This window comes from Sinocyclocheilus anshuiensis, unplaced genomic scaffold, assembly GCF_001515605.1.
Source record: "Sinocyclocheilus anshuiensis isolate Anshui unplaced genomic scaffold, SAMN03320099.WGS_v1.1 scaffold458, whole genome shotgun sequence".
Lineage (NCBI taxonomy): Eukaryota > Metazoa > Chordata > Actinopteri > Cypriniformes > Cyprinidae > Sinocyclocheilus > Sinocyclocheilus anshuiensis.
In genome coordinates, this window is record NW_015542338.1 from 124,999 (window position 1) to 139,366 (window position 14,368).

General features: G+C 35.6%; 1 protein-coding gene across 1 annotated transcript in view; it reads left to right on the forward strand.

Moving 5' to 3' along the window:
• The window catches only part of LOC107691162 (citron Rho-interacting kinase-like), a 108,911-nt gene that overhangs the window by 57,579 nt on the left and 36,964 nt on the right, over positions 1-14,368 (forward strand). Inside the window, exons 14-20 of the mRNA XM_016489648.1 lie at positions 1,267-1,392; positions 1,818-1,913; positions 3,245-3,361; positions 4,646-4,755; positions 8,287-8,461; positions 11,812-12,009; positions 13,284-13,337. Coding sequence (XP_016345134.1) covers positions 1,267-1,392; positions 1,818-1,913; positions 3,245-3,361; positions 4,646-4,755; positions 8,287-8,461; positions 11,812-12,009; positions 13,284-13,337 — 876 coding nt within the window. The remainder of the gene's footprint in view (positions 1-1,266; positions 1,393-1,817; positions 1,914-3,244; positions 3,362-4,645; positions 4,756-8,286; positions 8,462-11,811; positions 12,010-13,283; positions 13,338-14,368) is intronic.

The following is a 14,368-nucleotide window of genomic DNA, read 5'->3' on the forward strand; positions in this document are numbered from 1 at the left end:
AGTGTGTGTGTGTGAGAGAGTGTGTGTGTGTGAGACTGAGGTACGCCGGCTCACCGATATGAGTTCACAATGGCTGACATTCACTCAAACACAGGAGACAGACAGATAATGTGCATCGTGCAGGCTGCTGGTGGATTGTGGGACTGACAGAAGAGAGTTTATTCTTCTGTTGACAGTTATCAGCTGATTGAAATAATTGTTTATCACTACTAGAGGAGTGGAACATGTCTGGATCAATGTTCACACCAAAAAATAAGTTGCATAAAGAAAATAAAGACAGTTTCTGTGACTATTAAAATATTTATATTTACTTTATTTGCATGACAATTTTTCATTACTGTAATATGCCTGGATAATTAGCTTTTTTTAAATAATTGTCATATAGTTCTCAATAATGATTCTTATTAGATTTCACTAGTTAAATAGTATTTGTATTATATTATATTATAAAATACTAAAATGTGTATGCTTTTTATTTAAATAAGCACACACTACTACTTTCAAAAGTTTGGGGGTCTATACTTTTTTTAATGTTTTTGAAAAGTCTCTTCTGCTCACCAAGGATGCATTTATTTGATCGAAAATGCATTAAAAATTATGAAATATTATTACTATTTAAAATATCTGTCTTCTATGTGAATATCTGTTAAACTGTAATTTATTTCTGTGATGCGCAGCTGTATTTTCAGCATCATTACTCCAGTCTTCAGTGTCACATGATCTTCAGAAATCATTCTAAGATGCTGATTTGCTGCTCAAGAAACATTTCTGATTATTATCAATGTTGAAAACAGTTGTGCTGCACAATATTTTTGTTTAAACTGATACATTTTATTTTTCAGGATTCACAGATGAACAGAAAGTTCAAAAGAACAGCATTTATTTGAAACATAAGTCTTTGAAAACATTATAAATGTCTTTACTGTCAGTTTTGATCAATTTAATGCATCCTCAATTAATAAAAGTATTCATTTCTTTAAAAATAAATCTTAGTGAACCCAAGCTTTTGATCAGTGGTGTATATTAGTACAGTAAATACTACCATGATGCATTTTACTTTAATCAATATTTGAATTACAGCAATGGGAATTTGGTTGTTAAATGTGTTTAATTGTCATTAAAATTTCACAATGCAAATAGCATTTTTTTTTATTATGCAATTATAATTTTTTTTTTATTGAATTTTGTGTGTAATATGAAGTTGACAGAGTTCTTGACAGGAATGGGCCTGTAATAATTGTTAAATCACTGCTCTCTTATGTTCAGGAGGGCAGAAAGACTTTGGAAAACCAAGTGAAGCGTCTGGAGATGGTGGAGCGTCGAGAGAATAAACTGAAAGACGACATCCAGACCAAATCCCAACAGATCCAACAGATGGCTGAGAAGATACTGGTGAGAGAGACGGATCAGACTAGCAAAGATTAAACCACTAACACGCCTCCTTAACCAGCTGACCTGTAACACACACACACACACACACACACACACACACACACACACACAGGTCTCTGTTCACGTTTGTCTTTGCACTGTCATCCTCGGTTTCCTACAGATTAGCATATGACAGAACACACACACACACACACACACACTAACAGGATGTCCCATCTGCTGCCACACACACACACCTCTGCACCTCTCAGTGAGGATCACACACAACTTCATGCTGTCTCGTCGACCAGCACACAACTTCTCAAAGCAAGTTCATTTCACCTGGTGACGGGATTTTACTGCTGGAAAGCGTTTGGATCGGCTTGTTTCTTGACTCTGTGTGTGTGTGTGTGTGTGTGTGTGTGTGTGTGTGTGTGTGTCTTTAGGAGCTCGAGGAAAACTTGCGGGAGACTCAGGCTACAGCACAGAGGATGGAAGCCCATCTGGTCCAGAAAGAGCGACTCTATGAGGACAAAATCAAGGTAGAGTTAAGCACAGACGCTCATAATAATGTGGGTTTGAGAAAATTAGATTTGTTAAATTTTTATACATTTATTTTTAAATCGATTGTTTTCTGTATACTCATCAGTAAACTTCATAATAACTTAAATGTTTAATATTAACGACCATTAATACACTTCATTAATACCAACCATTAATATATTTCATGTATGCCTAAAATGACTTTGAATGAATAAAAAATATTTTAAATAAAACATCATTTTGAATAATACAGTAATGTTCAAATGTTTGGGGTCAGAAAGATTTTTTTTTAAAGAAATTAATATTTTTATTCATCAAGGATGCATTAAATTGATCAAAAGTGACATTAAATGCATTTCTAATGTTACAAAAGATTTCTATTTCAAATAAATGCTGTTCTTTTGAACTTTCTATTCATCTGTGAATCTTGAAAAATAAAATGTATCACCATTTCCACAAAAATATTCTGCAGCACGACTGTTTTCAACATTGATGATAATCAGAGATGTTTCTTGAGCAGCAAATCAGCATATTAGAATGATTTCTGAAGATCATGTGACACTGAAGACTGGAGTAATGATGCTGAAAATACAGCTGCACATCACAGAAATAATTACAGTTTAACAGATATTCACATAGAAGACAGATATTTTAAATAGTAATAATATTTCACAATTTTGACAGTAATTTAATCATATAAATGCAGACTTGGTGAGCAGAAGAGACTCTTTCAAAATCATTAAAAAAAAACTTAGACCGCAGACTTTTGAATGAGGGTGTATAGATAATATCTATAATAAAAATGTTTTGTTTCTTTAATGACCTTTTCCCACTTTTCTAATGACCTACATTCAAAATGCTTTGCACTTTTTACTAGAAAAACACATTTTCAATGCATGTGGTGTTTATGTGTGACAAATATTCTATAACAAAGAATCAGTGTCCCAATGTTGATGTCATTACCATCATGCCAAACATTTTGAGTTTTTCCAAGCATCATTTCTGTTTTGTGACCATGTGAATAAGATGTGACAGGAGCACATCTGTACAACAGCAGCAGAGGAACGGTTTGAACATCAGAAACATCATGTTATTAAGAGTTTCACATTAGGACTCAGTAGCCAATCAGTTAGTAATTCAAGAACAATCAATTTATTCTCATTTTTATCAAATCAAAGTTAATGGACTGCTAGTGAGCTTGTTGTGTTAGCAAAAATCCATCACTCCACAGCAGCTGAATATACCTGTTGATCTCTCACCTGATGATTATATGCATGTAAGACACCTGTGTGTGTGTGTGTGTGTGTGTGTGTGTGTGTGTGTGCTGCAGGTTCTGGAGGCTCAGATGAAAGCAGATCTGGCTGATAAAGAGTGTCTGGAGCAGAAACGATCTCAACATGAGGAAGAGGTGCAGGAGAAATGCAAACTCATCAGTGAGCAGAAAGCTGTGAGTGTCTCGTCTTATATAATATATATATTGGTTATATATTTTGCATAAAACATGAAAATAAAGCCTATTTTATGACCATATTTTAAGATATGACATTATTTTCCAGACATTTAACTCTTTATTACTGTAATTTGAACCAAACCAAATCTCATTCTTTTTTTTAATACTGAAAAACGTGTTATTAATTTCAAGTGATTATTTGATATGTTGATCAAACCTTTTTTTTCTCTAATCTACTGTATATTTTTATTACCTTTAATACATCACAGCTCCACAACATTAAAACATTGCCAGACACAGTAAAGCCAAAAAAAAAAAACAGGATCAAGTATGACAAAACAAACCTCATTCTTAATATGAAAAAAATCTTATTGTTTAGATTAGGTATTTGTACATCATGGTAGTATTTGTTTTAAACATGCTGATTTAAAAATTATATTATATGAATGCTATATATTTTATTGTTATGATAACAATTTGATTTTGGGGTGAAGTGGGACCTGAGAATGTTTTGTGAGATTCACTCCTATCATTTTCAAGCTTTTCAGCCCTCGATCCAGTTAAATTGTTAAACTTTAGCTAACTAGATTACCGTCCTCTATCTTTTGGCTGATCGCAGACTCACATGCTTAGCGTGTGAAACCGCAGGGATGTTTAAAGGAGACATATTATGCCCCTTTTTACAATATGTAATATAAGTCTCTGGTGTCCCCAAAATGTGTCTGTGAGGTTTCAGCTCAAAATACTCCACAGATCATTTATCATATCATTTTGAAAATGCCTATTTTGAGTGGAAGCAGGAACACGCTGTTTTTCGTGCCTGTCTCTTTAAATGCAAATGAGCTGCTGCTCCCCGCCCCCTTTTCCAGAATAGAGCTGCGCCATTACAGCTCGAACCTGCTAAAAACATCTGTTTTGTTTCTGATTATCATGTTTATCGCGCTGCCTGGAAAAGTCAGATTTTCATGATATGTCACTTTTAATATAATTTTCAATTTTCAACATTTACATACTCAAGTAACACTAGTGTAGCTCGAGCTAGCAAATAAAGAGTCTGCATTATGAAGAGTTTATCACTGGCATCCTTAAAGTTATTTTGATTTCATTTGCTGTTTATTCAAACTCAGCTCTTGGCTCTTATGATGTCCTGTTATTAAAAGTCAGGTGTGTAATTTGCAGCAAATAATGTTTCCCAGCCTCTTCTGCTCACGCTGATGGTCGACTAACATTTATGAGTAAATCTGCGTCCTGATGCTGGATTTTGTGCGTTTCTCTTTACAGACCATCAACGCCATGGACAATAAGATGAAGAGTCTGGAGCAGCGGATCGCTGAACTCTCTGAAGCCAATAAACTGGCGGCCAACAGCAGCATTTACACACAGAAAAACATGTAAGAGTCTGAAACACGATGTCAGAAACCAGAAACTGGTCCAGTTCAGACCAGCTCGAGTTTCCAGATGTTTGCTGGAGGACCATTCGCTCCACTAGAAAAACGTTCTCTCTGGTGAAGCTAGTTAAACTGCCTGATGGGGGATTAGTAGAAAAACATGTGACTGATTATTTGAACGAGTTTAGATTAATTTGATAAACTTTAATCAACTCAGTGGCATTTAAAGGGATAGCTCACCCAAAAATGAAAATTCGGTCATTAATTACTCTCCCTCATGTCGTTCCAAACCCGCAAGACCTTCGTTTTTGATGAAATCCAAGCGCTTTCTGATCCTGCATAGACCGCAACAGAAAACAAAAATAACTAATTTATTCAGCAAGTTCTTCTCTTCCCTGTCAGTTAGTGTTAATTTTGTCAGCCATTTTTAATTTAGTCTTAGTTTTAGTCCTGGTGTCAGATGTACTTTTTAGTTATAAAAGCAATAAGCCCCGTGAAGCCGTGGTTTACAGTGAATTTATAACAGCTAGTATTCTTCCACCAAACAATGTAGTTCACGCATTAATTTACCTCTCGGAAATCTGGACAGTAGTTGTATTTTATGAAACGCGTTATAGTTAATGTTTAGTTTTAGATAATAGGCAGTTATGCTATATTTGCAGTTAGATAACGTTAGAGAAACACCTTAATAGTGATCATAACCAGATGCTAGTTGTCATATTTTTAAGTTTTTAGTCTTTCTGCAATCTTTTTCTCCTTGTAGGAAGTTGAGTGAGTTTCAGTGAAGACTGCCCATTAAAGGAATACAAGAAAGAGTTTCCCTGAATGCAGTTTGTTTGCCTTACTGCCCATTAAAGGAATACAAGAAAGAGTTTCCCTGAATGCAGTTGGTTGCCTTGTGTTTTTTTTTTAAATGTTATTTAAATTTTTTTATTGGGTTAAATTCTGTATTTGTTGGCCTTTTTTAACATTAACTTTGTCTTCTTACATAAATGTCATCAAATAATACTGGGATATGAGTAATTAATCTTTTTAAATTCAACATTTAAAAAAAGCTAAACTTATAAACATTGAGTGTTTGATATAAAATGCAAAACAAAATAAATAAATAAGCTACTATGACCAGTAAAACTCTTTACAGCAACTAGAGTAGAGCTAAATATATGTAGGCTATATTTATTAAACTATCGCAACTGTTTCTCAACGGCTCTGGTTTGTAGAGTAATTTACAACAGCTTCAACGCGGCTCAGAATCGAGGAACTATCCATTTATAATATCGTATTTAGTCAACCTTGTCCTGTTTTTGTTTAGTCAAGTTTTAGTTGTCTAAACGTCTGAGCATTTTAGTCTAGTTTTAGTCATTGAAAACTGTTCGTCACATTTCCGTCATGCTATAAAATAGTTAAACTGATTAAAAAAAAATGTATTTTTTGCTCAAAATTATAATCGAAAAGATTGTTGCCATTTGAAAAATTAATTTTTACATTTCAGGTATTGCACTTTCACCGATAAGTGCAAATCAATAGAATGTGAACTTTATTTGACCTCATCTTGTGTACTGATTTATTATAGGCTATTTAATATTTAGATATGCACTCTCTCTGTCTACATAATGAAAACTGGCAAAAACAAACAAAAAATATTTTAACATTAAAATGTTTTTGTCTGCTTTTTTTCAATGAAAATTAAAATAAATTTTGGTATAGTTTTTATTTTGTTTAAATACATTTTTAGTCTCTTCTTTTATCATCGATGATATTGCATGTTGATATAGTCACAGTTATCGTTTATTGACCTTATTTTCATCTCGTCTTAGTCATGGGAGAAAAGCTCGTCGAATACTTTTCGTTAACGAAATGAACACTACTGTCAGTCTTTGCCGCGCGTTCAGGAAAGTACCACGGCGTCAAAGTCTGAGACGGAAGAGAAGAAATTGTTGAATAAAGTCGTCATTTTTGTTTTCTTTGAGCACAAAAAGTATTCTCGTAGCTTCATAGCATTACGGTTGAACCACTGATGTCACATGGACTATTGTAACCATGTTCTTGCTACCTTTCTGGGCATTGAATGTTTCAGTTGCGTTGCTGTCTATGCAGGGTCAGAAAGCTCTCGGATTTCATCAGAAATATCTTTATTTGTGTTCAGAAGAGGAACGAAGATCTTACGGGTTTGGAACGACACGAGGGTGAGTAATTAATGACAGAATTTTTATTTATTTTCCAGTGAAATATCCCTTTAAAGAGTAGAATTAGGGGTGTGAGACGAGTATGGATATGGAGGCAGAAATGCCTCTGTATGAGTTTTTGTCTCATTTATTATATATAATATTGTTAAACAACATCACACAAGCAAGAGTGCTGTTTTGACCGAATATCAGTATGACTGCAAATTAATTATTGATTTTATAGTATCGTGAGTTAAGTTTTAGACACACTATTGCCTGTTTTTGCTCTATTTCACGACGAAAATAGTTCTAAACAAAGCTTTGTTACTGAATGAATCAGAAGTTTTGAACGAATCAATGATCCGTTCATTCGTTTTGGAATGAATCAGCCATTTGAAGAAATTGCAGATAAAACTGTTGATTTAAATGTAAATAAAAATTGTGCAACATTTAGTTTAGTGCTTCATGGGAGTGGGTGGAGCTCAAGAGTTGTTTCTCCACGAATCAGAGAATCAAAACCAACAAATCGTGCAGAATCATAGGTAGTGCAATTTTTTTTTTTTCACATGGAATTCCGCTTATTTAAAAAGTGAAATTAAAATATAAATTGCTTATTTAAAAAATAAGTTGAAAATAATGTAAGCTGATGGTTTCAGCAAAGCCTAAACCAGGGATGTCCAAACTCGGTCCTGGAGGGCCGGTGTCCTGCAGAGTTTAGCTCCAACCCCAATTAAACACACCTGAACCAGCTAATCAAGCTCTTACTAGGCATACTAGAAACTTGAAGGCAGGTGTGTTGAGGCAAGCTGGAGCTAAACTCTGCAGGACACCAGCCCTCCAGGACTGAGTTTGGACACCCCTGGCCTAAACCATCGATTAAAAACCTCGTAGCTCACAGTAGGCCTGTCTTTTAAAAGCTCCTCTATGGAAGAAATGAATGGGATTTTTGGGTGTTAGTAGCTGCGGTTATATGTAGTTTTAGGTCATATTAGAATAAATATGTGTTTATCCAGAGGATATTTAAATACTTGTTATTGTAGATCTGCAAACGACAATCTGGGGAAGCATTTAGCTTGTAATAAATGTTCAATCTGAGCATCTCTGCTGTATCGTTCAATTTATAAATCAAGTGTTGATGAGCGACGGAGGAATAGGAGTGCTTGCAATTTAGCCAAACAAAAACAATTTAGCGGTTTTGAGAAACGCCACCCAGGAGATGATTCTCCAATGATTCTCAGGAGGCTTCTGAAATGAGCTTATTGAAGGAGAAATCTAATTCACTCCTTTTACTGGAAAACAAGGCATCGAACACTCTGAGAGGTAATGAATCACGTCTGTAGACCTCAGCGTGTGCTGGTGTTTTTCTCAGGAAAGCTCAGGAGGAGATGATCTCGGAGCTGCGGCAGCAGAAGTTTTACCTGGAGTCGCAGGCGGGAAAACTGGAAGCTCAGAATGCCAAACTGGAGGAACATCTGGAGAAGATGAGCCAGCAGGAGCAGAGCAGGAAGAGCCGCATTCTGGAGCTGGAGACCAGACTCAGAGAGGTGAGAGTAGATCCATCAAGACGGAATATATGTGATCCTGGACCCTGGAAAATAAGCTTTCCATTGATGTATGGTTTGTTAGGATAGGACAATATTTGGCCGAGATACAACTATTTGAAAATCTGGAATCTGAGGGTGCAAAAAAATCTAACTATTTAGAAAATCATCTTTAAAGTTGTCCAAATGAAGTTCTTAGCAATGCATATTACTAATCAAAAATTAAGGTTTTATATATTTATGGTAGGAAATTTACAAAATATCTACCATAAATATATAATGTTTGATGTTGATGTTGATGAATGTTTTAAAGGATATCCTGCAGTACAAGGCAGTGAAACTTGAATTAGATGATGAACCATGTGTTCAGACTTCACATAAGCACATTTTCTACATAAAATAATACTTGGCACTCTTGATCTACTCTCAGAGGTATTTCCTGACAATTCACATTACTGAATATTAAAAACATTTAAATAATGTGCTTTAACTATGGTTACTGTAACTGACTGCTGAAATTATGCTGACATTTGTGGTATTATTTAATTCTTTTAGCATGATGGCCTGTAACATGTGCTTACTCTTGCACTCTTACCCACATGTTGTAACTAACATTTCCATCCATCATTGCTATTCCTTTTAGCAAATTAAGTAAATAAACAGCTTGCTATTTGTTCTAATTCATAGTGTTTGGTAAGTAATTCTACTACAACTGTTGCCCTTTTGTCAAAATTAATCAATTTTTGCTTAGTTATTACCTGTCACGGTGCAGGGTGCCTTCTCGGCTTCCCCTGCGGTCTGTGTTGTCCTGTCATGTTCGGTAGGGTTGAACCACTGATGTCACATGGTCTATTGTAACCATGTTCTTGCTACCTTTCTGGGCATTGAATGTTTCAGTTGCGTTGCTGTCTATGCAGGGTCAGAAAGCTCTCGGATTTCATCAGAAATATCTTTATTTGTGTTCAGAAGAGGAACGAAGATCTTACGGGTTTGGAACGACACGAGGGTGAGTAATTAATGACAGAATTTTTATTTATTTTCCAGTGAAATATCCCTTTAAAGAGTAGAATTAGGGGTGTGAGACGAGTATGGATATGGAGGCAGAAATGCCTCTGTATGAGTTTTTGTCTCATTTATTATATATAATATTGTTAAACAACATCACACAAGCAAGAGTGCTGTTTTGACCGAATATCAGTATGACTGCAAATTAATTATTGATTTTATAGTATCGTGAGTTAAGTTTTAGACACACTATTGCCTGTTTTTGCTCTATTTCACGACGAAAATAGTTCTAAACAAAGCTTTGTTACTGAATGAATCAGAAGTTTTGAACGAATCAATGATCCGTTCATTCGTTTTGGAATGAATCAGCCATTTGAAGAAATTGCAGATAAAACTGTTGATTTAAATGTAAATAAAAATTGTGCAACATTTAGTTTAGTGCTTCATGGGAGTGGGTGGAGCTCAAGAGTTGTTTCTCCACGAATCAGAGAATCAAAACCAACAAATCGTGCAGAATCATAGGTAGTGCAATTTTTTTTTTTTCACATGGAATTCCGCTTATTTAAAAAGTGAAATTAAAATATAAATTGCTTATTTAAAAAATAAGTTGAAAATAATGTAAGCTGATGGTTTCAGCAAAGCCTAAACCAGGGATGTCCAAACTCGGTCCTGGAGGGCCGGTGTCCTGCAGAGTTTAGCTCCAACCCCAATTAAACACACCTGAACCAGCTAATCAAGCTCTTACTAGGCATACTAGAAACTTGAAGGCAGGTGTGTTGAGGCAAGCTGGAGCTAAACTCTGCAGGACACCAGCCCTCCAGGACTGAGTTTGGACACCCCTGGCCTAAACCATCGATTAAAAACCTCGTAGCTCACAGTAGGCCTGTCTTTTAAAAGCTCCTCTATGGAAGAAATGAATGGGATTTTTGGGTGTTAGTAGCTGCGGTTATATGTAGTTTTAGGTCATATTAGAATAAATATGTGTTTATCCAGAGGATATTTAAATACTTGTTATTGTAGATCTGCAAACGACAATCTGGGGAAGCATTTAGCTTGTAATAAATGTTCAATCTGAGCATCTCTGCTGTATCGTTCAATTTATAAATCAAGTGTTGATGAGCGACGGAGGAATAGGAGTGCTTGCAATTTAGCCAAACAAAAACAATTTAGCGGTTTTGAGAAACGCCACCCAGGAGATGATTCTCCAATGATTCTCAGGAGGCTTCTGAAATGAGCTTATTGAAGGAGAAATCTAATTCACTCCTTTTACTGGAAAACAAGGCATCGAACACTCTGAGAGGTAATGAATCACGTCTGTAGACCTCAGCGTGTGCTGGTGTTTTTCTCAGGAAAGCTCAGGAGGAGATGATCTCGGAGCTGCGGCAGCAGAAGTTTTACCTGGAGTCGCAGGCGGGGAAACTAGAAGCTCAGAATGCCAAACTGGAGGAACATCTGGAGAAGATGAGCCAGCAGGAGCAGAGCAGGAAGAGCCGCATTCTGGAGCTGGAGACCAGACTCAGAGAGGTGAGAGTAGATCCATCAAGACGGAATATATGTGATCCTGGACCCTGGAAAATAAGCTTTCCATTGATGTATGGTTTGTTAGGATAGGACAATATTTGGCCGAGATACAACTATTTGAAAATCTGGAATCTGAGGGTGCAAAAAAATCTAACTATTTAGAAAATCATCTTTAAAGTTGTCCAAATGAAGTTCTTAGCAATGCATATTACTAATCAAAAATTAAGGTTTTATATATTTATGGTAGGAAATTTACAAAATATCTACCATAAATATATAATGTTTGATGTTGATGTTGATGAATGTTTTAAAGGATATCCTGCAGTACAAGGCAGTGAAACTTGAATTAGATGATGAACCATGTGTTCAGACTTCACATAAGCACATTTTCTACATAAAATAATACTTGGTATTGCTACAAATATCCCCGTGCAATTTAAGACTGGTTTTGTGGTCAACAAATATCAAAGCTTATTGCGAATATTACATGGCAGTTGCACTACAAATAATGTTTAGTGAAGATTTGTTCATGCATCAACAAATAAACACAGACTAAAAGATCTCACTTCAATAAAATCAATAAAAAATTGGCAAAATATTGGCGCATCACTAGCGTCGAATGTGAGGATTACTGGTTAAGTATGAATGTTAGAAGATGGGATCCTAGAAGACTTACAGACCTGTTGAAGAAGCTGGTCTTAGAGTTACTGATTGTGAGGAATGATGTGTGAAGATCAAATGCGTGTTGTGATGTGAGAGACACGAAACTATCGTAGTGATGTTGTTAAACGCACATGATCGAGCAGAGCTGTGTGTGTGTGTTTCAGATGGGTCTGGAGCACGAGGAGCAGAAGCTGGAGATCAAGCGTCAGGTGACGGAGCTCACTCTCTCACTGCAGGAGAGAGAGTCTCAGATCAGCAGCCTGCAGGCGGCGCGACACGCGCTCGAGAGTCAGCTACAGCAGGCCAAGACCGAGCTGGAGGAGACGACAGCCGAAGCCGAGGAGGAGATCACTGCGCTGAGAGTGAGACGCATGCAGAGCACACACTGCACACTACAGCCAGTCACAAACACTTTGAGCTGAAATATGGCCTTAAAAGTTATTATTTCAGTAATTTAACAACATATGTGCATGGTTCTCTGATGCTGGTTAATGGTCACATCAGGGGTATTATTGTAAAATATACATACACTACCGGTCAAAAGTTTGGGGTCAGTAAATTTTTATTCTTTCTTTTTTTGAAAGAAATTCAAACTTTTATTCAGCAAGGATGTGTTAAATTGTTAAGAAGTGATAGCAAAGATTTATATTGTTAGAAAAGATTTATATTTTGAATAAACGCTGTTCTTTTTAACTTTTTATTCATCAAAGAATCCTGAAAAAAGTAAAATATTAAAAAAAATATTTGGCAGCACAGCTGTTGATAATTCTAATAATAAATCAGCATATTAGAATGATTTCTGAAGCATCATGTGACACTTTATACTGGAGTAATGATGATGGAAATTCAGCTTTGCATCACAGAAATAAATAATATTTTAAAGGATATTAAAATAGAAATCATTATTTTATATTGTAATAACATTTTGCAAGATTACTGTTTTTTTCTGTATTTTTGATCAAATAAATGCAGCCTTGATGAGCAGAAGAGACTTCTTTAAAAAACATTACAAGTCTTACTGATCCCAAACTTTTGACCGGTAGTGTGTGTATATATAACTAATAAAAAAAAAAAAAAAGACAAAACACACCAAAATTACTAAAACTTTAACTAAAATTAAAATGAAAATGTAAAAAAAAAAAGAAAAATGTTAATAGGACATCAGTGATTCTAAAATAATACTGGGTTACATGACATGCAGGTAAACAAATAAAATGTTTATTGTATAAATATATATTATATAAAAGTAAACACTAAATGTATTATTTATATCTTATGTTTTATTTGGTTTTTATTTACAAATATTTATTTAAATTTTAAATTTTTATGATTTAATTAATTGTTAGCTTTTCATTAGCTCATGAACTGCACTAACCCCAGTTTGAGAAACCCTGGCATACTGCATACTACATACTGCTGTGAACTGAACTGAGTTTTACCATTTATACTACAGTAGATATATTATTGGGAGAGGCTGCTGAGCGAGATTACCAACGCAACGATAACCAAAAACAGGCTGTTTAATTGTTCAGGTCAGAGAGAGGGTGTAAAATGGGCTTGAGAAACTGAATTTTGAGCTTTCGAGCAGATATATCTGTATGATACACATTCACATCATGTGTGTGTCCTTCTGCAGGCCCACAGAGATGAGATCCAACGCAAGTTTGACGCACTGAGGGACAGCTGCTCGGTAAGTGTGTGCTGATCTACGCTAAGATTTCCCACAATCCCCTGCACTGCTCTGGAGGGTTGAATATAATGGTTCAGACTTAATTCTTTTACCTACTTCACTTTACCGTTTTCAGACTTGAACAGACAATACGATTGAACTTGAACAGACAGTTTCTCTCGACCTCGTTTTCATTCGCATTTTAATGCTTTTGTTAGTCTATCCAGTTGAAGCCACTAGATACGGCGCTGCTATGTTGTTCATTCAAAAAATTGCAGAAAAAGAGAACATGTGGAGATAATGTTGTTTACGTCAAAACCAAAACCAAGCCGTTCACACAGAACGCATATTTATGGCATTTTCTAGGGGGACATCTATCACCGTTGCCCTCGCATCTCGCACAAGAGAGCTCCATGTTTAGAAAGCCATGTAAAATTAATGCAGGTTACACTTTTAAAAAACATGTCTGAAGACTTTATGGCGGTTTTCCCCCATCCTACCACATCAAGTTTTTAAATGAAGAAAGTACCCTGTGATTGTTTTTCGGTCCTTTGTATTAAACTATACATACATGCATGATGCTGTTTTGTATCTAATTGTTTAAAGGGGTCCTATTATGCTTTTTCACTTTTTCAACTTTAGTTAGTCTGTAATGTTGCTGTTTGAGCATAAAAAAGATCTGCAAAGTTACAAAGCTCAAAGTTCACTTCAAAAGGAGATATTTTATATATTATATATAGATATTTTTTACTACAACGAATGACTCGTTTGGACTACAACGCATATTTTCCGAGATTTTTGATATCATAAATATCGACGAATGGAACGAGACCTGGTTGAGCTGCACTAGAGAATGCAGTGAGTGTTATCACTCTGTCGGAGACACGCTAGCTTTCCCAAGGCAGACGAACTTAGAGTGGTTACAATCATCCTGGTTTAAATGGCACTCAAATTGATTTGATTTTTATGCAATATTTACACTAAAGCTAGCAGGCGGCTAATGATAAGGGGCATGACATTTCCCGACCAGGCGCCGAGTGCTGCCAATCACA